The sequence below is a fragment of the Microcaecilia unicolor genome, unplaced genomic scaffold (assembly GCF_901765095.1).
Source record: "Microcaecilia unicolor unplaced genomic scaffold, aMicUni1.1, whole genome shotgun sequence".
In the NCBI taxonomy this organism is placed as follows: domain Eukaryota; kingdom Metazoa; phylum Chordata; class Amphibia; order Gymnophiona; family Siphonopidae; genus Microcaecilia; species Microcaecilia unicolor.
The window spans coordinates 39,254-64,545 of NW_021963264.1; the positions used below are offsets into that span (position 1 = coordinate 39,254).

At 45.3% G+C, this 25,292-nt stretch overlaps 1 protein-coding gene across 1 annotated transcript in view; it reads left to right on the forward strand.

The window, feature by feature from the left end:
* The window catches only part of LOC115459123 (cytoplasmic aconitate hydratase-like), a gene marked incomplete at its 5' end in the record, with an annotated part of 87,054 nt that overhangs the window by 28,809 nt on the left and 32,953 nt on the right, over nt 1-25,292 (forward strand). The window contains one exon of the mRNA XM_030188993.1: nt 24,239-24,381. Within this exon, the coding sequence (XP_030044853.1) occupies nt 24,239-24,381 (143 nt within the window). The remainder of the gene's footprint in view (nt 1-24,238; nt 24,382-25,292) is intronic.

The following is a 25,292-nucleotide window of genomic DNA, read 5'->3' on the forward strand; positions in this document are numbered from 1 at the left end:
AAGCCCAGCAGTTTGTTAAACAAATACTAAGCAGTGGAGACGAATGAACATTTGACTACTGGATCCACTTATGGCAGATAAGGAGAATAAGATTTCAATTGGTGTTTCGTTTTGGATTACAATTGTTGTTCAGTTGTTTTTTTTTTTTTTAAGAATTCACAAGTGGTCTGAGGAGATATATGTGGAGTGGCAAAGTTATGTTTCATTAATTTTTATTGATGAAATTCCAGCAATAACAACAAATAGTTAGCATTCTCAACTTTTTCTCTTAATTAAACATTGATCTAGTATGATGCTAATGTACTCAACATGTCTTCCATCTTCATTTTGCCCTTTTTTCCCCCCCCCCCCCTCTCCCTCCCTCTCCCCCCCTCCCCTTCCAAAGGTTCCAAATGATACCTTAAAGAACAAACTTACTATGTTACATGACAATAAAGCTAGTAAACTATTGTAATTACTGTTTCTGGCTGAATTCAGTATACTTAGAATGCTACCACACCTTACTGAGTGCAGTTATCTTTTATGCGTCCCTTTCTGCAAAAACCTAGTCGATGCAGACTACCCCCAAAACATTGGTCCATGGAGGATATCATTTGTTTTGTTTCCAGCCTTTAAGCTTGTAAAGAATTTGACGCCTAGTCGTCGGATGTAATGTATTCCAATATTTCCCCCAAATCTTTTTAAACATTCTTGGGTCCTTCTCTTGATTCATTGACATGACCGTGCCACAGAGTTCCAGATGCAACTGTTCTGTCATTTTAGATTTCCACATATCTCTGGTCGGGGCTTGTTCCTCTCTCCATTTTAGAAGAATCATTTTTTTCCCCATCAGAGTCACTCTCTGCAGAAACCCCGTTAGCCCCGATGGCATAGGTTGTTCAATGATAAAGTTATCAAACAATATCTGAGCATTAGCCGTTATTTTCCGTCTCCAGTATCGTCCAGATTCCGCTAATATGTGTACCCAGAACTGATGAATCTCCGGGCACAGCCAGAACATATGTCCCAACGTCGCTTGAGATTGTCCACATTTGGGGCATTCTCCTGAGCCAAATCCGGCCCTCAGTGCTCTGACTGGTGCTATATAGGCTCGCATAAGGAACTTGTATTGCTGCTCCCACTGCCGGATGAAAATAGACCTGCGTAGAATAGCCCGCACAAAGTTCTGCATCATATCCGCCGTTACTACCGTTTCAAGGTCTCTCGACCAACTTTCTGCCACTCTGACATAGTCAATGTCTTCTGTAGTGTCCAACAGGTTTCTATGATGGAAGCGCAAGGGGACAATGCCCTGAGCGCCCAGTGTCAGGGCTGTTGTGATTATGTCCTGTACATCTTCACTTAAATTAAATGCTCCAAGCGAACGGGCATAGTGTTGCACCTGTGCATGTGCATAGTGATCAGTGGCCTGGATATCATATTCTCTTGTTAACTCTTCCAGGGTTTTGACTTGTCCCTCTGCGTCCATCAGCTGATAAAGATATCGAATACCTCTTTCCCGCCAGCGCACAAAGGTCTTGTCTGTTGTCCCTGCTGGGAAATCTGGATTCTGCCCCAATGAAACAAAAGGCGTCGCTGCTGCAGAGAAGCTGTGGCGCCTACACAGCCACCTCCACATTGCTCTTGCTGAGCGTACAAACCAGTTCATAGGGGACCTAGCCCCTAAGTTCTTCTCAGAGGTATGTAATAAGCAGCTCAGATGTATTTTGGGCTCCAATGAGGCCTCTAGTGATGTGTTTGTAAAATGTTGGCTACCTGCTAACCAGTCCCTGACATGTCTCATTGTGCACGAAATTGTAAGATACCTTATGTTAAGCAACCCCATTCCTCCATGTTCTTTAGGCTTATATAAGACCTCTAACGGAAGTCTAGGTCTTTTATTACCCCACAAAAACTTTCTTAGGATCCCTTTTAGCTCCTTCTCCTCTCTCCCCTGTAAATGCAAAGGTAACACTTGGAATTTATATAGCCATTTGGGAACTATCATCATGTTGAACACAGCTATACGACCCATCAGCGAAAGAGGGCAGGATCCCCAAATTCCCAATAATCTTCTCGTCTCTATTAGTAAAGGTCTCACATTTATCTTATAAAGTGTTGATAATTGCACTGGTACTTCCACTCCCAGATACTTCAATCGATCTACGGCCCATTGAAAAGGAAAGGGGCCCACCCATTCTCTTTGAGCCTCCTCCGCGAGTGCCAGGGCCAGGGACTTATCCCGATTTAATTTAAATCCTGATAGACTACTATAATGTTCTATGTCCTGCAGAAGGCTACGCACCGATATTTGAGGGTCATCTACCATCATCAACAAATCATCTGCATATGCCAGAAGTTTAATCACTGTCTCCCCCACTGTCATGCCTTTAATATCCGGGTTATTTCTTATGTGGCACAGAAGTGGTTCTAATACTAATATAAAAAGCAAGGGAGACAACGGGCACCCCTGCCTTGTCCCCCTCCCTATCAATATTTCATTTGTTCGGACTCCATTTACCTGTATTCTGGCTCTCGGGTCTGTATAAAGCGCTCTCACTGCTCCTGCAAACCATCCCCTCGCTCCAATCCATCCCAAGGTCTCATGCATAAAGGACCACGCGACTCTATCAAAGGCGCGCTCTGCGTCTAGGCTGATCACCAAACCTTTAGGAACTTTCTCTGATGCTACTGTCATCGCGGCGATCAACTTCCTCACGTTCATGACAGAGTGCCTGCCCCTTACGAAGCCAACTTGTTCCTCTCCAATTATCGAGGGCATCACCTGTGCTAGACGCTCTGCCATGACCCGCGAGAGGATCTTTATATCCACGTTTATTAGCGATATAGGCCTGTACGCGGCGGGATCTTCTATGTTCCGCCCAGGTTTCGGGATTAAACTAATTAGCGCTTCATTCGCATACCTTGGAAACTGTCCTGTCTCTGTCACCTCTTCATATAGGCTCATTAGAGGCCCCACTACCTGGGTCCGGAGTGCTTTGTAAAATTCGCCCGAGAATCCATCTGGGCCTGGGGCAGAGTGGAGTTTCAATGCTTGTATAGCTTTTAGCACCTCCTTTGCTCCCAGAGGGGAGTCCAAGGTGTCTTTCTGATCCTCTGTTAGCTGTGGCAAGGTTGATTTTTCCAAGTATGCCCTAATTACTTCTCGATGGTTTAACCCTTCTCCCTCTCCTGAGTATAATCTGGTAAAGTGTCTATGAAAGGTCTCTGCTATCTGGTCTGGTTCTGACGTCAGGGTACCTGTCGGGGTTCTTATTTGTGTAATTATGTGTGGCTTTCTAGAGCCTTTTATCAAGCGAGCCAGCATTCTACCCGGTCTATCTCCAAATCGTTGAAGATTGTATTTGCGCATGATCGTTGCCTTATTATACCTATCCTGTAGTAAGGAATTAAGCTCCACCCGAGTGGAGATCCAAGAGTTCAATAAAACTCTGTTAGGGGTTTCAGTGTATTTTCTTTTAGCTATCCGGGCCCTATGTTCAAGTTCCACTATTTTCTGTGCTATGGTCCTATTTCTCCTGGATACATAGGCTATCACTTCTCCACGGAGCACCGCCTTACCGGTGTACCAGAAAAGGCTTGGTGTATTAATATGTTCCTTGTTATGTTGCGCAAACTCCTCCCATTTCTCTTTTAAGAATACTTTAAATTCTGGGGAAGTGTACAAGTATGAGGGGAAACGCCAACCCCCCCGACCACGATAATAAGGTTGCGGTTCAATGTCTACCCAAATCATGGCGTGGTCCGAGAGCTCTTCCGGGCCCACCTCCGCTCCCCCAACTCGAGAGAACATTTCAGCTGTTACAAAAATATAATCAATTCTGGATTGTGTTCCATGTGCTCTCGAGGTGTGCGTGTAATCACGCTCTTCCTCATGAATTAATCTCCAGGGGTCTACCAAGCCCAGACCATCACAAAAAGTCCCAAGCACTCCCATACCCGGGTCCCTTTTCTGCATGTGTCCGGTTTTGTCCAGTCTCGGATCCAAAACCTGGTTCATGTCCCCTGCCACAATTATTGGCTCTGACCCCTGTCCCTGGCACTTCGCAAACAATTCTGCAAAAAATGTTTTCTCTCCCGATTGCGGAGCATACACCGCTATCAATCTATATGTCTGGCCTTGTAGATTCAGTCTGACCCCCACATACCGTCCCTCCGTATCTGAGAAGAGGAGTTTGGCCTTTGCCTGTACTGATTTATGTATCAATATTGCTACCCCCCCCCCACGTCTACCTACTGCCGGGGAGCCAAAGACCTCTCCCACCCAATTTCGTTGTAGTTTCCCAAGTTCTTCCTCTGACAGTCTTGTTTCCTGAATACAAGCTATTCCCACTTTATGTCGTTTGAGCGCGCCTAAAATCTTTGCCCTCTTAACTGGGGAGGTTATCCCACACACATTCCATGATATTACCCGTGTAAATCCATCAAGTTGCTTAATCATTACTTCTTATTACCATTAAATTGAACGTCTTGTTTTCCATCTTTAACCCCAAGGAGCCCAGCCTCCCCCCAGGGTCCCATATTGTTCTCTCTGTGTTCACCCTCTTTGCCTCCTTTCCTCCCTTTCTACTTGGTATCCCACCCACCATGGTGTTTTGCAGTCTCCGCATCCAACCATTTCCTTTATGCCTTATGTTCTTTTTGCTCTTTGTCTTTTCCCCCCCCCCCCCGCCCGCCCCCCTATGTGTCCCTTACCCCTACCCCTTCTCGATTCCCTGAATCCCATTCTGTATTATGGGATATTGGGGGTTCCCCGCGTCCCCCCAGTCGCCCCCCCTCCCATATGATTATTACCTCTAGCACTAATTTCTTCTCTGTCTGTGTCTTGAGTATGGCCTCATTGGATAACCCTGTTCATTGTACCGTTTATAAAGCTGTCATCAGCATTCTGCTACTTCTCTTCCATCTGCTCTGGGCTTTTTGTCGATGTCACCAGTGCCTGTACTTGTTTTTGCGCTTCTTGAATGTCTGCAAATTGTTTCCATCTTCCTGCAACCTTTAGTTTCAATATTGCAGGGTAAATCAACATGAACGGCACTTGTGCCTCGTGCAACTGTTGGCATAGTGGCGTAAACCGCCGTCGCTTTTCTTGTAGGGCCATTGAATAGTCCTGGAAAATTCGCAATTGATGCCCATCATATCTCAGTTCGTTCCTTTTGAGTCGGGAGCCCCGTAAGATTTCATCTTTATGCACATAGTTATGTATTTTAATGATCACTGTTCGTGGGGTCTGTTTCCCTTCGTGTCTTCTGCCAACGCGGTGTGCTCTCTCTAAACACAATTTCCCCGAGTGATCCGAAAGCGCAAATTCCTCTGTTAACCATTTTTCCAGGGCGGTCGGAAGCATATTATCTGGCACATTTTCGGGAAAACCCACTATACGCAGATTCCCACGGCGCGACCTGTTTTCTAGGTCGTCTACTTTGGCCTGCAATGTTAGCAGTGCGGCAGCCATTTTGTCCGCTTTCTGCGCTACCGGTCCCGCTACATCTTCTGCGTCTGACACCCGGCGCTCGAGCTCCCCCAGTCTCTGTTCTGCATCCGCCGCTTGTGTCTCTAAGTTTGAAACTTGTGAGTATAATTTATCCAATTTTTGGTCTAGCGCAATGCTTACTGCTTCTGTTAATTGACGTAACTGCTCCGCCGTGAACGAGCCATTGCTGCTTGCTGCCTGGTCGCCTTCCACGACGCTTGCCGCCTTCGACTTTTCTTTATCTTTTTTCATGGACCTGCTCGTCATTGCTGATTGCGAAGGGTTCAGATATCGTTCCATGAGTCTTCCCTTCGATATTGAACTTCTCGTTTTCCCCTTCTTTTCGTTTATTTTAGTGCTAAATGATAGATAGTAGAATCGGGGCCTGGGAGGACGCGGGAACACGTCTGCCTCTCCCTAGAGCATCACGTGACCCCCGGAGTGGCAAAGTTAAAGCGATGGATATCCCTGACAATGTACTATGAGGATAACACCTGAAGTGAAAGGCGATTTAGCCCCAAACTACACTATGATACTGCTGCTGATTGCCGTCCGAGCCAACTACAATACGGCCCTGTTTTTGTAGCAGATCAGATTATGTACGACTACAGGTACAATGTTAATTGGTAAGGGGGTCAAGTTGATGGATGGCTATTAATATGCTAATGTGGTAAACCAGCTTGCTCATCATTCGGAGAACTGAGTGAGGAGAGTTGACTTTTTGGAATTGCCTGATCAAGTTTAAATCAATGGGGCAGCTTTGTATTGAAATGGGACAGACCCTGTGATTGATACATATTGGGAGACAGAATATATAATAGGAGCTACCAGAGACATTTCAACGCGTATGGAGTGCTACATATGATCAGACATAATTGACAGAAAAGAAAGTTCTCCTTGTAGTTTATCACAAGAAGATATTGAGAGATCTGGATACTAATAATCGGGTTAAAGGTTAAAATTGCCCGGCTAAACCCCATGGTAGTAAATTCGGGATAAGAAATATAAGTGAATAAAGATTGGTGGGTTGAGAATGATTATGGTGTTTCACAGGGGAATTTTGCTGATGATTACTGTTTCGATCTGCAGGGATAAACAACTACTGATCCATAGATATGTTATAATACGGTAACTGTTTATAATACATGCTGCAGGAGAGCCTTGAATTCTATATATGAAGGCTGATATAAAGGGGATTTGTATAAATAAGTGTTTAATATATCTGACAGTTGAAAGAGGAAAAGTAAGCTGCAGTGGAAGTAGCCCAAAGGGGAGATAAACTGGGCAAACCATAAGATATCCTTGAGGGGTAATGACTATATAATTATTGAATATAGGGGAATGCTGGAGGAAGCGTTAAAGTGACTCGGTCCATAGGGACGGGTAAAATAGGGGGTTTAGGGATGAAGAGGGAAGGGAGGGAGGGGGGAGGAGATATACTCGCTCATGCTGATGCTGGAAAATTCATACAATGTTATAGAGGAAAAGGGGAGGGCCATGGGCTGGGGTGGCATTTCCCTGGAGATAAAATTATAGTACAGTGGATTGGTAACAAAAACTTTGACAGCTGTGATTAAAATAGTAACATGGAACGTGGGAGGAATAGGATCCCCTGTGAAGAGATCTAAAATTTTACGATATTTGCAGAGGATTCGAGCAGATGTGTTTTTTTTACAGGAGACACATTTGAATACCATAGAACATGCTAAGCTCAAAAAATGGTGGGTGGGGGATTGCATTGAGTCATCGGCAAAGGGGAGGAAGGGAGGAGTGGCTATTTTGTTCCGGAAAGGAGTGGTGGAGAATATTAGTAATATTGTTAAAGATCCAGAAGGAAGATACATTTTTTGCAAGGTGGAGTTGGCTAGAAGGCAAATTTTACTAGGAAGTATCTATGCTCCGAACCAATTAGATAATAATTTCTACCAGCAGCTGCTGGGCCACTTGTCAAAGGAAGGCTCTGTTCCACTGATCCTGGGGGGGGATTTTAATATGGTCTGGAACCCACAGGTAGATAAATCACTTGTTACTCCCACGCCGTCTCGCTGGATGTCGAAGGGCCTTCCAAATCTTTGCTCTCTTTTGGATCTGTTAGATGTCTGGAGGGTCCTTCATCCACAAGAAAGAGATTATACACACATGTCCAGGACTTATGACACGCAGTCCAGGATAGACTATTTGTTGATGTCTCATTCACTAATGGGAGAAATACAAGATACTCAGATCGGGCCATATGCCATTTCAGACCATGCAGAGGTCTGGGCGACATGGAACCCAGGTGGAGAGGGAACTAAGAACAGGATGTGGACATTTCCCAGCTACTTGACCAATCATAGTGGTTTTCGTGAACATGTGATGAAAAGTTGGGAGGAGTATAAACGTTTCAATGAGCATACTGCATCGAATTCCATGATGTTTTGGGAAGCTGCCAAGGCAGTGATAAGGGGAGAGATCATTAGTTTTGTCAGCCATTTTAAAAAGACAAGAGATAAAGAAATATTGAGACTAGAAAAACAAATCAGGATATTGAGGAAAAAATATGGGGAGAGGCCTACGGGGCAGCTGAAAACAGACCTTGTGTCAACTCAAGTAGCACTAAATTCACTCATTCACGAGAGGGAGAAGAAATCCCAGGATTACTACAGATTTCAGTTGTACAGACATGGTAGTAAGGGAGGGAAGATGTTGGCCAGACTGATTGCTCGTAAGCGGGCTTCGAGAGCAGTTACTTCCCTAAAAGATGGAAATGGTAAAATATGTCATACAGATAAGGAGATTCGAGATATATTCAAAATATTTTATCAAAAGCTATATAGAGCAGAGGAAGACTCAGGTCTACCGAGTAGTCTATACCTGGACGGTGTGAAACACCCAATACTCTCGGATAAAGAAAGAAATGATTTAAATGCCCCTATTACAGTGGAGGAGGTACATTGGGCAATTGCCAATAGCCAAATGGGGAAAGCACCGGGACCCGATGGAATGCGAGTTGAGTTTTATAAGCTGATGGGAGCAGAGATAGAACCGATTTTGGTGGAAGTATTTACGGAATGGGTGGGAGAGGGTAATTTGCCTGGGCAACTAAACACGGCACAAATTATTTTAATCCCTAAACCTAAAAGAGATGTGACCTTGCCAGAGTCATACCGACCAATATCATTGTTGAACTGTGAAATGAAATTATTTGCTAAGATATTAGCCAAACGAATGGGGAAAATTTTACCGAATCTTGTGCAGGATGTGCAAGTAGGATTTGTTAAAGAGAGATCAGTTTCAAAAAATTTACGTAAGATCCTGGCAGCTTTGGAGAAAATAGGGATGGAAGCAGAACCGGCAATAATGGTCAGTTTCGATGCAGAAAAGGCTTTTGATCGAGTGCAGTGGGGTTATTTGTTTGAGACATTGAAAGCATATGGGTTCACAGGGTGGTTTGTAGAGGCGGTAACAACTTTATATGCCCAGCCGACAGCACGCATTGTGGTCAATGATAGTTGCTCAGAGGAGTTTGCTATAGAGCGAGGTACCAGGCAGGGATGCCCACTGTCACCTTTATTATTTGCTCTCTATTTAGACCCCCTGATTAGAGATATATGCTCCATGCCTGCAGTGCGAGGGGTAAAAATTAATAATCAAGAATTTAAGTTGGCTGCTTTCGCAGATGATTTACTAGTCATGATTACGAACCCAGTAGACTCACTACATGCCCTGTTGGAAATATTTGAAGAATTTGGAACTTATTCAGGGTTTAAATTAAATTTAGAAAAATCGGAAGCTCTGGCCAGTAATGTCAACATCAGAGAGGCCTGGCATGGTAGATTCCCTCTTAGATGGGCGATGGGCGCATTTCGATATTTAGGAGTACAGCTAACCCCCAAGACTGTGGATCTTTATTCTGCTAATATTAAGTTACTACTGGCCCAGACTAGACAACAACTGGAGAGTTGGAGCATTCTGCAGCTGCCGTTAATAGGGCGCATATGTTTAATTCGTATGGTTATACTACCCCGGTGGCTGTACGTGCTGCAAACTATTCCAATATGCTTATCGCGTAAAGATATTAATGCCTTTTACAAATTGGTGGTGAAATTTTGTTGGGCAAATAAAAAGGCAAAGGTGAAATATCAATGGTTGTTAGGGGGCTGGGAACAGGGAGGGCTAGGATTGCCGGACTTGCAGTTATATAACATGGCTTGCTTGCTACGGCATATTAGAGACTGGATTTTTCGATCCAGTTATTATACTCCAATTGAAATAGAAGAGGCACTCTTTGAACCTTTTCAGCCGCTCACCTTGCTACAATTGGAGAGATCTCAGATACCTGATAGATGCCAAAAAAATTTGTTGTTGTGCCCCTTGAGGAAGGCATGGAGGTTTTTGGAGAATAAATTGAGATTAGGACATGGCATAACGGAGCTTTTAAGTATTAGAGGGAACCCGTTGTTTGAGGCAGGTATAACAAACCAGGTATTTCGTAGCTGGGAAGTTCGAGGATTGGTCTCCTTAGGAGATGTCTTGAACGAAAATGGAGAGATTAAAACTAGGGAACAATTGTTAGGCACTGAGAATAGGCAGTGGAGGGACATATTTGCACACTGTCAATTGCAACATTTTATTCAATCATTGAACAAGGAAAGACTTGCGCAGAATTTAGGAGCTAAGGTGAAATATTTTTTTGAAAAAATATCTATGGAAGGTCCCTCCATTACTGGATTACATAAGGCGTTGTGGGAGAATGCAGGCCCCAGGAACCTGACACAATTGAAAGAACGCTGGGAAAAAGATTTAGGCATTAGTTTAACGACATGGGATATTAATAAGCAATTGAAAGGAATACCAAAAGTGATTGGTAGTGCACAATACAGGGAATGTGCCTTTCGTTTCATACATCGCGCCTATATGTCTCAAGTACAATTAGCAAAGTTTGGAGGAACACAGACATCGATGTGTAGGCGCTGTGGGAATGCGGAAAACACCTTTTATCATGGTTTCTGGGGTTGTAGGAAAATTAAAGCATTCTGGGGGAGAGTTGCTAACTACCTGACCACATTATTTGGATATAGGATAGTGGGATCACCTCAACAGTTATTGTTGAATCTGCCGGGATCGGTTGGGACGGGGACACTTCATGGGACACACCTATTTCGTAAACTTACCTTGCTGGCAAAGAAATGTATCTTGCAGTATTGGACATCTGATATGGGACCTGAGTTTTGGCATTGGAGAAACATGGTGCATCAGTTGATGATGTGGGAAGCAAGAGAAGCTAAACGTGGACCAAAACGTAAACTTGCATTTTTTAAACTGTGGGGCAGATATATAGACTCTTTGACTCACAGGGGGAGAAGTTTGGTCCTTAACACACTGTAACTGCTGAAAATTGATTAGTTTGGAATCAGACATGAGCGGAGAATCAAGGGGGGGAGGGGGGATTGATTACTTGATATGAATCAATGGTTGCATTATTTTAATATAAGTTCAATAAATTTGTTTAATTTAGTTACAGATGTAGAACATATAGAGGGAGGGGAGGGAGGGGGAGATAAAAATGATAAAAATTTGATGACTGTTAGTAACACACTGAATCATTTGTTTATTAGACCCAGAATGTATCTTTGCATATTCAGAATGTGGATTGTGATTTCTATTTGAATGTCATTAATAAAACATTGAAACATAAAAATTGGAGTAGGATGTTCATTTTTACAGCTGCAATTCTGCCCTTCCATGACAAGTGACCTCTATACCATACGCTATTTTTTTCACTAACGGCCCATAGTTAGCCCCATATTTATTTATTTTATTTATTACATTTGTATCCCACATTTTTCCCACATAGCAGTAGGCTCAATGTGGCTTACAGGTTCCTGAGAGGAGAGTACCAACTCTGAGAATATATACAGAATGGAAAATAGAATAATAGTAGGTGCAAGGAACCTGATAAGGTTCCGGAAAAGAGAATACAACTCTGGGACGAATATATAGTAGCATATAGAGAGAAGTAATCCCAATGAGGCTGATAAGTCTCCAGGGATGGGACCTCAGCTTTTAGTGAGCAATACAGAGTAGGATAAGGGTAGAAGTACACTTAATTATAACTGCAGTGGTAAAAGTCGTACAGTTTGAAGTAATAGGATTATGTGGAAGGGGTATTGTTCATTTCTTAGATCGAAAGATGTGATGCATTGTTCATGAATTCGGGTCTGCTGGGTTGGCTTTCCGGAAGAGGTGAGTCTTGAGGTCTTTTCAAAATAATAGATGGGTGTTCACAGTTCTAATGTTTCTAGGTAAAGCATTCCAGAGCTGGGTGCAAATGTAGGAAAAGCTGGATTCATATGGAGGGGCATAATCGAACGCGAACGCCCATCTCCATGGGCATCTATGTCCGAGAACGGGTATGTGAAGGAGTGGGGAGACCGTATTTTTGAAAAAAATGGGCGTCCATCTTTCGTTTCGAAAATACGGTTTGTACGGACCAAAATGCCATGGATTTAGTCGTTTGTGAGCTGGGCATTTGGTTTTTTTAGCGATAATGGAAAATAAAAACGCCCAGCTCAGAAACGTCCTAATCTAAGCCATTTGGTCGTGGGAGGGGCCAGGATTCGTAGTACACTCGCCCCCCTGACATGCCAGGACACCAACTGGACACCCTAGAGGTCAGTGCGGTGGACTTCAGAAAACGCTCCCACATGCATAGCTCCCTTACCACGGGTGCTGAGCCCCCAACCCCCTTCCCCCAAAACCCACTACCCACAAATGTACAACACTACCATAGCTCTTATGGGTGAATGGGGCACCTACATGTGGGTACAGTGGATTTTGGAGGGCTCGCATTTACCAGCACAAGTGTTACAGATAGGGGGGGATGGGCCTGGGTCCCGCCTGCCTTAAGTGCACTGCAGTACCCACTAAAAGTGCTCCAGGGACCTGCATACACGCAGGCCTCTAGGACTTGTTGCTGCTGTATAACCTTGGCACAGCAGTTGACACCTGAAGACTAATCTCTTTGAAAAAGTCCTTTATTTGAATAAACACCTTTACTCACAGTTAACTGCAGATCAGAGGTTGTGCCCCAGTGGCAAAGAGTCTTCCTGTTACTAAGATTAGCAGTAGGTCAGAGCTGGCAGAATGCTGTACAATGCCCTCTTTCAACAACATTCAAGGGAAGAACTAAGTTCTGTAACGTGGCTAACACATGAAAGGGATCTAAAACTGTGTTACAAAAATGGCCACTACCTCATGGACTACCGGAAACAAAACAGGGGGAAAAGCACCATGGGAGTAGAGCCTACCAACTACCAACATCGTGAGCATTTAACACAAGCTAATGGAATCACGGAGCCCAATACCCTACACCCACCACAATGCATTGCTGATGTGACTCTGCAGTGCGTATAACAGAAAAGGTGTCACACTCACCCGAGAGCCACATCAGAACCAGGGAAAGGCTGTCAGAGGATAAAACACATTCTGCTGTCATGGAGGTGGGTATGGCTTTTGAGGCTGGCATAGAGGCTGGAAAAAAAAGTTTTTAAAGTGGGGGTTTTTTGGTGGGAGGGGGTTAGTGACCACTGGGGGAGTCAGGGGAGGTGATCCCCGATTCCCTCCAGTGGTCATCTGGTCAGTTGGGGCACTTTTTTGGGACTTGGACCTGAAAAAAAGGGTCCAAATAAAGCGGACCAAATTCTCGTCTAAAACGCCCTACTTGTTTCGATTATCAGCTAAAGACGCCCATCTCTCCTCGGCCGATAACCACGCCCCAGTCCCACCTTCGCCACGCCTCCGACAAGCCCCCGTCAACTTTGTTCATTCCTGCGACGGAGTGCAGTTGAAGACGACCAAAATTGGCTTTCGATTATACCGATTTGGTCACACACGGGAGAAAGACGCCCATCTCCCGATTTGGGTCAAAATATGGGCGTCTTTCTCTTTCAAAAATAAGCTGGATGTTGATTTGTATTTTAGTCCTTTACAGTTTGGGTTATGCAGGTTTAGAAACGTTCTTGATGATTCGATGATGTTTCTAGTTGGTAAGTCGATAAGTTCGGTCATGTAGGTTGGGGCCAGACCATGGATTATTTTGTGGACCAGAGTGCAGATTTTGATGGCTATTCTTCCTTGATTGGTAGCCAGTGCAGTATTTCGTGTAGGGGTTTAGCACATCCTTCACTTGTGCTAGAATCATAACTCCCAGATATTTCAAGGCAAATTTAACCCACTTGAAAGGAAAAGTCTCTCCCTACCAGAGAGATTTACATTAAGTGCTTCAAGTGGAAGAGGGGTTGGTGGTTGAGAGGCTAGGATAGGGGAGGGCAGACTTATACGGAGTCTGTGCCAGAGCCGGTGATGGGAGGTGGGACTGGTGGTTGGGAGGCGGGAAATACTGCTGGACAAACTTATACGGTCTGTGCCCTGGAAAAGACAGGTACAAATCAAGGTAAGGTATACACATATGAGTTTATCGTGGGCAGACTAGATGGACCGTGCAGGTCTTTTTCTGCCGTCATCTACTATGTTACTATGTTACTATGTAGATTGATCTTAAATACTGATACTGCCCTATAGTCCCTTATCTCCTTTAAGAGATTGGGGATAGAGACCAATGGATGCAATATTGTAAGAAACGCATCATCAGTGAAGAGGGGAAATCTTATGCTCTGCTTCTGCAGTATTAAGACCTGTAATTTCTGGGTCGGTCCGAATGCATTGAGCCAGTGGCTCCATAACAAGGGCAAACAATAAAGGATAGAGGAGACACCCCTGCTGGGTCCCCCTCTTTAGCACAATTGATTGTGAGTAGTCCCCATTAATCTTGATTGCCTCCCAAGGATTAGTATACAAGCTAACAATCCAATGAATAAATCTGGGACCTAACCCCACTTTCCCAAGTATACCCAACTTAAAAATCTAATTAACCCTATTGAATGCCTTCTCGGTATATGCCCAATAGCATAATCCTAATTCCTTTCTGTCAGGCTGCCCAAATTGAGTATAAAGCTCTTTTAATATTATTTGCCCCTTGTCTCCCAGTGACAAACCCAGTCTGATCGGGATGAAAGAACCAGGCACACCCATTAAAGGGGGGCCGACCACAACCGGGCTGAAGGCCAGCGAAGACAGAAGTGTGGGGGAGGGTACAGGGAGGGCCTAGCTAGAGAGCAGAGGTAGTAGTGGGAGGGAAACAAGGGGTAGCAAGGGGAGGGGGCAGGAAAGAAGGGGAGGAGCAAGGGAGGAGGAGAGAGGAATTTGAACTGCACAGGAAGTCCTTTTGAATTTGGAAGCAGGAGAAGAGCAACCCTGGGCAGCAGCTCCTGAAATTTTTACAGGCACATGTTTTGTGTCTGCCCTGGGCAGAGCTTGTGCAGAGTACAGCCAAAGAAGCTCTTACAGCAGAGCACGATATTCCAGCAAATTGAGAACAAATTTTACGGTATGTAGACATTTAAAACTTTGTGCAGCTGCAAGGCATTTTAGCTTTCTCCTGCCGACCCCCATTTAGCTTTTCCAGGATGGCCGGCCATCTCAGGTTAGCTGCTATCTCACGGCATTACGCGCACTACGCTAGAGTCCCACATACGCTGCCCATGGCGCATGGCAGATGGGTTTGCCACAGCGCGGTTGCCGTTTTTGGCCGGCCATGCAGTGCTCGCAATCCGCAGTGCATAGCATGGCACTGAGGCACGTCTCGGAAGACCCTGTGCACAGTACTGAACCGAGGCGCAAACGATCTCAGGGAGACGAAAACACCTTTAATGGTACGTCATTTTTGCTCTTCTCCTGCCTCAGCGGCACACCGCACGTTAAGATGCGGTGATGGCCAGCCACTAATACTTGGCCGACAGTTACGTACTATACGGCAACGGACCTTTGAGCCCCGTTGTGGCTGGCCACGCCGTGTTATCAAATTCGATAAATTAATGCGGAATAAGCCGTCCATGCCATTACGGCGACGGACCTTAAGCCCCGTTATGGCCGGCCACACCAGATTTTTGATGTAATGCAGCAAAAATGATTGCAGTATAAGTCGCTCATGCTGTATAAGCCGCCCAGGCCACGCAGAGCTATACAAGCCCCATTGTGGTCGGCCACACCGTGTTATCTAATTCGGTAAAATTTAGTGTGTTATAAGTCGCCCATGTTGTATAAGCTGCCCATGTCACGCAGCACTACGGCCATGCCATGTTTTCTACTCGGTCGACTACGCTTCATCCTAAACGTTACTTACCGGCACCATGTCTGTATGATTGGCCTGCCATGCGATATTTGAGATGCGGGTTTTTGCAGAAACGTCCACATTCCGATCCTCGCTAGTCAGGGTCTTCTCTTGCGGGCCACTTAGGGGGAGTCCCAAATTGGCGGGACATGCGCTTCACTACACGTTGTAATTGCCCACCCATACAGTCGGCCATTAACCTACAGAGGCACGTACGGCAGCGGTGAATTTCGATAGGGTGGCCATTTGCATGAGTGCCGATTGTAAAAACGGTGGCCACTTTCAATACACCACCCATTCCGACTAGCAGTAAAATTTGGAAAAGGCAGCCAGTTTTATGGCACAAAAATTCACTAGAATGGACATTCCAAATACAAATTTAACCCCAGCAGCCACCTTGGATGCCGCACGCATGTGTCTTTGACACACGGCATAGGCTGGAGCAATTGATATCATACCGTTTGGTGCCAGCATAGCGGGACACAGTACTTAGGGGCATCAGACAAACATATCGGTTACAGTATGCTACTCTCAGCTGCCGTTAGGACCAGGTCCACGGGGGGAAGGGTTGGTACAACAGTGTTAGTCCTAGAGGGCCATGTGCACTTAGCGGCCATTTTGACTAGAGCGGCCACGTGGACTAAAGCAGCTAATTTGAAAATGGTGGCCATTTTGATAGAAGGACCACCGGTCTTACTGATTTATCTGACAGATTTACAGGGGCCCGGCCATTTTAATTTTAGCGACCCATTTTGCATACGGCAGCCGTTTTGACTACCAGGCCAAATTTGAATGTAACAGCCATCGCCTGTGGGGCTTTAGGCCGGCCATTTAAGGAAGGGTGCACTGCGCAGACAGCACGCAGTCGGATATATAGCTGTGAGCAAGGAGGGTACAGTTTACACAGGCACCATAGGATGCACGCAGCGATTGGGGAAGCCGGCGTCACCACAATCAGTTATTATGAGGTCATTTTGCTTTAAATTGTCTATTCTTTTAGTCTCTCCATTGCAGTAATGTCATTGTAGTGTGCGAAGGAGACCTATGCACCAGCAAGGCCAGCCAAGCGGCCCACCAAAACTCCGCCAGCTAAGACGCGGAGTGCTGCGGCCCCAGACCTTAGACGTCACAGTGGACCTACACCACAAGCACAGACGGTGCGGGGGCCTGCAAGGGAGGTAGCAGCACCGCAGACTCCACCTCCATAGTTGCGGGGCTACCGCCAGTACTGGCAAGGGGTAAGTCTAATGACAGCACCACACTCCTTCCAGCGCAGACGCATGACATAACTAGATATGCAGTACGGGATGATAAGAACGGGTAACGGAGCCCAATATGGCAGGACAGAATGCGGTTGTGGCACCGGTCGGTGCACAGGGGACCAGTCAGGATGTGGGAGTACTTAATCACAGGAGCCATGCATTAGGTACCGTTCTCACAATACAGGTGGATTGATATCTTCTCCCTCCTTGTGTGGGAGTTGCATGAGGAGGGTACCGTAGGCAGAGATAGCGTAACAGATAAGACCCCAAGATATTCGGGTCCTTCATGGACTGGTCGTAGGCTGTTCACATACTTAGGACACTCAGCTGTTCACATACTCAGGACACTCACTATAGTGAAGGAAACGGAAAGGGGCCCGGACTTGGTGTGGGATATGGAATACAATTTTAAAAGCGCATGAGATATTTAGGGGACAGGCATGGCTTAACTAAGATATTAAATTTACAAGAAAGCAGTGCAGACAATCCATTCATATCGGGTCAGCACCAGTGGTAGTCCTGTCAGGCAATGCCGTCAGGACAAAGGCAGGACGGAGGCAGCGGACATTGCACCTAGCACCCGACACGCCCGCGCGGGCAGGCATGCTGCAGGGCAAGGCAGGCTCCCCAGAGACAGGGAACAGCAATCTAGTAACACGGGACAGGGTACTGAGGGAGCTAGCGCTCCCCCCATCAAGCTTATGAGACAGGAGAAAGCAACCTATTAACTCAGGACAGGGTCCGGAAGCCATCAAGCTTCAAGGTTAGCCCGTTACCCTGACAGAACGGGTGCATCACCACAGGTTTCCAATCAGGTTGCATGATTCCATATTAGAGGACAACACCACAGTGACAACTCTCCCCCAACAATGTATCCTCGATTCACATGCATCGACAGATAGCTGCAGGCAAGATTACCAAAGAACTATTGCTAGGCTGCATAGCGGGGCTGTTTGAGGACCCGCCCTTCAAGGCAACAACAGTGTCCCCGCTAGGCATAATACCAAGGAAGGAGCTGGGGAAAGGTAGGCCCAGTCGTAATTTGTCCCGCCACATAGGAACATCAGTAAATGACTACATTGACCATAGCAGCTGTACAGTACAATATGCATCTGTAGACAATGCCATTCAAATAATTTGGCGGCAAGGCAACTAGGCACATTGGGCTAAGGTGGACGGAGATTCGGCTTTTCGCACCTTGCCTTTACACCCACAGCCCTTTCCCTTGTTAGGTGTCAGGTTCCAGGAGAGGTTTTATTGCGATAAATGTGTCCCCATGTGTGGCCACATTTAGTGCGCATACTTCAAAGAGCTTAGCATGTTTGTGCATGGGGTAGTGGAGCAACTAGCCCCCGCTAGGTCTCTGGTCCTCATCTGAAGGACTTCCTGTTCAAAGGCCGGGAATCACAAGAGTGGACGGATGTGTTATAGGTCTTTATCCACTTGGCACAGAAATTGGACATCCCATTAGCCGTTGAAAAAACAGTAGGCCCACGGCGAATCCTTACGTTATAGGTATTGAATTGGAACTAGATGTTCCAGACTGCCGGCTGACAAAATTGATAAGCTTGCCAGAGCGGCGAATACGAGGTGGCACTGTAAAAAAGCAAGGCTGAAGCAGGTACAGGAACTCCTGGGTCCAGTAGGCTTCGCAATAAGGGTGATTCCCAATAGCTTTAGCAACATCGGGAACAAACAAAGCGCATTTTCATCTCAGACGTACACAGGACATCAAGCGAGATTTAGCAGGTTCTTGGCCCATGGGATTTCATTTTGGCACGATTCACCCACTCTCACGGAAGCCCTGCATTTTATTTACAGATGCGGCAGATTTACTTCCAGGGAGCGTGGTGCGCAGCAAGCTCGGGTTTCAGCAGGGACCACGTAGGATATCATGTTTCCTGGGGGGACCTGGCATATCTCACAAGTCAATTGTAATTCCCTCAGACAATATGGCAGTAGTTGTCCGCCATGCACTTCCCACAAGTTATGTGCGCAGACAGATAGTTCCGCAGTGATTACAGCTAAACATATACCAGGCAGGGAGAATGATTATAGTGGATGCTCTTTCTCGTTTTTAGAGCGCAGACCCGGAAATGGGACCCGATGCTGCGATAGTTAACAGATACCTCGAGGACAAGATACACAACCGCACATATAGTCAACACTTAGAAGAGAAGGGTGGTACTGATATATTCCCGGCCCCCGGCATGTATGAAGGGAATTAGCAGAAACCAGGTCTCAATCATGTTCGCAGCCATCAGTTTTCTCGCCAAAGCGGTGGCTGTTCAAAATCCATCTAGGTCATTTGTTGTCACGAGACTGATGAAAGGATGGGGCAGGCCGGGGGTACCCTACCCAGGTAAAAGAAAACCCAGTACCGGCAGGGAAATGGGCTGTCTCTTTGCATCATTAGAGGAGATAAGTGACACTGAGTTTGAGGGCCGTCAAGTCAAATGTGCATTCTCATTAGCTTTGCATGGTGCTCTGCGAGTCAGTGAGTTGGTGGCTACGTACAAGCATGCCCACCATGGCATGTCCCTCTTAATACGTGACGCGGCCATTACAGCCGCAGCAACTGACCTACTTATTCGCTAATCAAAATGGATCGGAACGAACATGCCCTGTCCTGAACCTTCAAGCCGACTTAAAACAAAGACCAAAGACCAGCCTGCTGATTCATACACTATGTACAGTACCCACTCATTTAGGATTAGGGCAGCTACGGCAGTGGCAGCGCTAGGAGTGTCCATAGAGGCCATCAAAAGACTGGGCCGATGGCGACCTAATGTATACAAGCGCTACATCAGACCCATCTAGTGTATACAAGCGGTACATTGGACCCATTAAGGCATCCACAGCAAAGTGATAATGGTTGCTTGCACTGTGCTAACATGTCGCTTCCCATTATATTCTATTACAGGTATCCATATCCAGAATGAGCTGCAGCGGATTTGGATATGCGGTCACTCATCACTTGTATGTACATTAGGCACAGGGAAAGGCGGTGGGCGCATAGAAGGGCAGCAGTGAGACCGAACAGTGAGAGCCTGGGTTGTCAGGGCGATAGAGGAGCCAGGGCGATAGAGTAGCCAAAACAGGGTATAGGTAAGGGAGGGATGCTTCAGGCATTCATGTGTGCATTAAAAGTCATACGATCCCACATGACTTGCGAATAGATACAAGCTATAGCGTTAAGGCATGACCGCAGCTAGGAGGGGTGGGGGACCACGGCAAACGAGGTGTCGTTGCCGTGGCCTGTGGCGTTAGACTACAATGTTTACGCACAGCCAGCAATGGGTACACAGCAGCTTGACACATAACAGTTACAAGTTTGGGGTAACTACTGCTGCAGAAAGAGTTGTGTGGAAAATTATCAAGTTGATGCAAATGGTAGGCTTGCATGTGAGCAGCCTTGTTATAAGGAAACAACGTGTATACAGCTTGTCTCCTGGCTTGGGCGGCCGGGAGGCCTAGAACGTCATTTTGTAAATGTGGTAGGTGCCTCCTTCAACAGGAAACAACGTGTATACAGCTTGTCTCCTGGCTTGGGCGGCCGGGAGGCCTAGAACGTCATTTTGTAAATGTGGTAGGTGCCTCCTTCAACGGGAGGCACCAAGTGACGTCGGGTGCTTGGAAAACAGCACAGGGGGCCACAGGGGCTTGGTACGGCTTGGCCTGTGGCCCAGAATATGCAACTACGTGTAGAAGCTGTGTACCCGGGTAGAAATGCATGCTGGCATAATGATTAGTAGAAGATGTAATGTAATTTGTTTAAGTTGTAACAATTTTGATGTTCCTGGCTGCGGCCAAAATAAATCCAATTCTATCGAAGATACGGCTTGTAGTGTGGTATTGAAGGGGGCGGGGGTTGATACGTCTGAGTGTGTGCCGAATGCCCGAGTTGAGAACCAGGCACACCCATTAAAGGGGGGCCGACCACAACCGGGCTGAAGGCCAGCGAAGACAGAAGTGTGGGGGAGGGTACAGGGAGGGCCTAGCTAGAGAGCAGAGGTAGTAGTGGGAGGGAAACAAGGGGTAGCAAGGGGAGGGGGCAGGAAAGAAGGGGAGGAGCAAGGGAGGAGGAGAGAGGAATTTGAACTGCACAGGAAGTCCTTTTGAATTTGGAAGCAGGAGAAGAGCAACCCTGGGCAGCAGCTCCTGAAATTTTTACAGGCACATGTTTTGTGTCTGCCCTGGGCAGAGCTTGTGCAGAGTACAGCCAAAGAAGCTCTTACAGCAGAGCACGATATTCCAGCAAATTGAGAACAAATTTTACGGTATGTAGACATTTAAAACTCCAGGCAACAAGGGAGCTAACCTACTTGCTAATAATTTAGCCAGAATCTTTACATAGAAATTTAACAAAAAGATGGGGTGATAGGAACCACAAAGGGCACTATCCCTCCCTGATTTACATAACATAGAAATCCCTGCCAGCTTCATCGAATTTGGAAGCTCCTCCTTTCTGTTCACCCCATTACAGGGCCGTGCCAACACAGTAAGCGCGGTAAGCGCCGCAGGGGGGCGCCTGCCTTCAAGGGCGCTGCGCCGTCGACCTGTATTTTAAAAAAACCTTACTCCTCCGCTCCATCCCCGATTCCCCAGCGCTTTAAATTTACCTAGCTCCGGCTCCAACGTCTGCGCAGCGTCAGTGAAAGCGCTGCCTGTCTGACGTCTCTCCACCAGCCTTCCCTTCGCTCGTTTGTTCCCTCTGTGTCCTGCCCTCAAGGAAATGACGTCAGAAGAAGGCGAGACACAGAGGGAACGGACGAGCAAAGGGAAGGCTGGTGGAGAGACGTCAGACAGGCAGCGCTTTCACTTACACTGCGCAGACATCGGAGGCGGTGAGAGGTAAATTTAAAGCGCCAGGGAATCGGGGATGGAGTGGAGGAGGCTCAGGCCAAACCCAGCCATTTCCTCCATCGCGTCCCAGACGGCAGCTTGGGGAAGCAGCGCTCGGCTCTTTGGCACCGCCCAGCTCTTCACATGCCTTGGAGTCAGGCAGGTCCGAGGGGGGAGGGCGCGCACGCCAACTGATAGTCTGCAGGGGGGCACCAGAGACCCTAGGCACGGCCCTGCCCCATTAAACACCTTGGTAAGCACAGGGATCAGCGGAGGCATAAAGATTTTATGGAACCCAGCTGAAAACCCGTCCATACCCAGGGCCTTTCCCACCAGCAGTGACTTATTAGTAGAATAAACCTCTTGGGGGATTATATAAACTTCCAGTAGGTAAGGATGCGGTATTCTGACTAGTGATGTCACTGATAGAGCCCCAGTGTGGAGATACTCCCCAGGTTTTGTTTCTAGAAGCTTTTGGAAGCAGACCACCATATGCATGTTGTCATCCGCCATCATTGCACAGGACCAAGCAGTTATCGTCTTTTTGCAGAGCACAGAGTTTACTTCTTGCTAATATCCTCTCAGCTCCTGGGCTCTTTTCATTGTGGCAATCATGGTCCTTCTCTTAAAAAATATTTTTATTCTTGTAAGTGTTCACATGGGCCCAGTGCCTTCTCTCTCTCCCTTAGTGTCCCAGTTGGTTTTTTGACACTTTTAAGTTTCCTTTTTGTTCCATTTCATATATTTTCCACTATTGATTTATTTTTCATATATAAACAAGTTGTTTAAGGTGAGGATATATTACTATTGCATTGCTTTTCTATCTTCATTGTTACCTAGAAATTGTAAAGTTTCCCACATTATACTTCTGAGCAATAGTAACGGATATCATTGCAATTTGGGTGATATTTACATATGCACTAGCACAGATAAGCATGCCTTCTGACCTTTTATTGTCTGTCTTGCTTTTGTAAAGCAATGTTAGATCTTTCTTTTTGCAACTATAGAAGAATCAGTTGTCATTTTTACACTTTAGCAGGTCAGTAGATTTGTAACCAATTTATTTTTCTTCCTGAGTATACATATTTGATGATTTTGATTTGTTTTTCACTAATTGACATTCACACCTTGAATATTGACTTGCTTAATATCAATAATCAGTTGTTTCATTTTGTTCATTTATCGATTTTTTGTCTGTTGATTATCTTTTCAATATCATTGACCACTTGCTTGATTTTGTTTGTTAAACATTAATTTAAGAACATGTCTTACCACATTTTCATATTTGTATTTTATATAATATGATTTTTACTTTTTATGGTATATAGTTTGTATGTATACACATCTACTTTTGTCATTATTTTAATTAATTAATTGTTTGTATGTGTCCAATTTTAGATCCCTGAGGCAGACATATGCCAAAACATGGTCCTTTGTTGGGTCTTAGCTACTCATTCAATAAATACATCTTGTGACCTTCATAGTATATGAATGTCTGTTGGAAAATCCATTTATGACCCTACTGATCTCGAGTACCTCTAGAAATCAGTTCCTTACATCCTTTTATGTTAATTCATGATGATTGATTGGTCCTCTTGTATATTGTCATCCACATTGAAAATTGCGGTGTATGCAGACTATAAGATTATTTTGTATTTATATCTGCCTAAGGGTGTCTCCAAAGTTTTGCCTGCTTCCAGAATATATTTCACTAGGTCATGTGGTTTCAAATCAAGGAAGTTTGCTGTCTGGTGTGAGGGGAAGGCTTACTATTACTCAAATCTTCCATCAAACACCCCCCCCCCCTCCCCTGTGTCATGGGATCTCAACATTGTCCTCACCCAGCTGAGAAAAGCTTCTTTTGACCCACTGCCACCTGTCATCAGAAGTACCTGACCCAGAAGGTCCTATTTTTGGTGAGCTCCAAGCTCTAGTAGCTGATCAACCTTACATAAAATTTCATCACAATAAAGTAGATCTGTGAACTCATCCCAAGTTCCTTCCTAAGGTAGTGTCAGAATTCCATCGTAACCAGTCAGACTTCATTTTCTTCTTTTTGTTTCTTTCTATTATCATCATTATTATTATGATTGTATTCTGCCATGTTGTACTATTAGTATTAATAGCAGTATGTCAAGCTTTTATAGTAATAAATGAATGACTGTTTGGTGATAGACATTTGTTTTTCATCCAGGGTGAATCTGTCAGTGAAATTTCACCAGGCAAACAGCTTGATATAAACAGGTGTGAACTTTGCTGACATCCCTGTATGCTAGAAAGAAAGGGTAAATAGAAGAGATTAGTCAGGAAGCAGAAGCCTGGACCCAGAATATGCCAATAGGCCTGGCTGTGCTATACACTGTCTCTAATGAGCCTAGAGCAAGTGTGGTGAAATTAGAAAAAATAAATAATATTTCTCTCAAAATATTCTTCCTTTTTTTTTTTAAGACTATGGAGCTTCAGCCCCCAAACTCTATAGTTGATGCGTACATCTTATTAAATTTGGGAGACTCTGTAACTACTGACCACATCTCTCCTGCTGGGAATATAGCTAGAAACAGTCCAGCGGCTCGCTATTTAACCAACAGAGGGTAAGTTACAGCTGGAAGTTTCTTTACCCCTAATCTGTTGCTTCTAAGCCTCTTTTTGTCATGTTCTGTGCTTTCTGTCACGTATTTCTATTCAAGTGAGTAGTGCACATACTTTTTTATTTTTTTTTTTTATTTTAATATTTTTTATTTACTTAAACTACGTAACAATATCATAGGTTGAAACAGACGTGCACAATGTGTACCGTAACTCTTCAGTACACTGCTTACAATAACACCAGAACCTAAACAGAAAGAAAACCGTCCTTCCCTCCCCCTAATTTTTTAAAATTTGTGTGGGTCTCCTTTACAACTCTGAATTTTATGTTTGAAGGCACTCAGGAAGTAGTAGTGCTGCTTAGTCCAGTGGGAAAGTCCTTAAATACACACGTGACCATTGAGAGCCAATCAATTTGCGAGCTACATCAGGGAAAGTTAAGTCCCACCCCTGTCGGTCAAACTAGCATTGTCCATTTAGTTTCAGCATTTAGTCCATATAGTAGAATGAAATTAAGATAATAGATCGAGCACTGGATCTATTATCCAGCAGCAGGCATTGTGGCAGTTGCTCTAAGCACATGGAGGGTAATTATATATTGCAGGTGCTAATATGTTGGGTTGGGATCAGTGTTCAGGGGATGGTTTCAGGCCTTTTATGCCTTGTCAAAAACTTGTATCCTTATTAACGAGGGTAACTCAGGCCTGTTTGCTCTAACTAGGGGTATCCGTCAAGGGTGCCCCCTATCACCCATGTTATTTGTGAAGGTTATGGAGCCCTTTGCTGCCGTGGTGTGAGCTAATTCAGACATCAGGGGTGTGAGGGTGGGGGATAGTGAATATAAACTTGCTTTATTTGCTGATGATATATTATCATCTCTTACTAACCCTTTAACCCCCTATCCAATTTGTTGAAG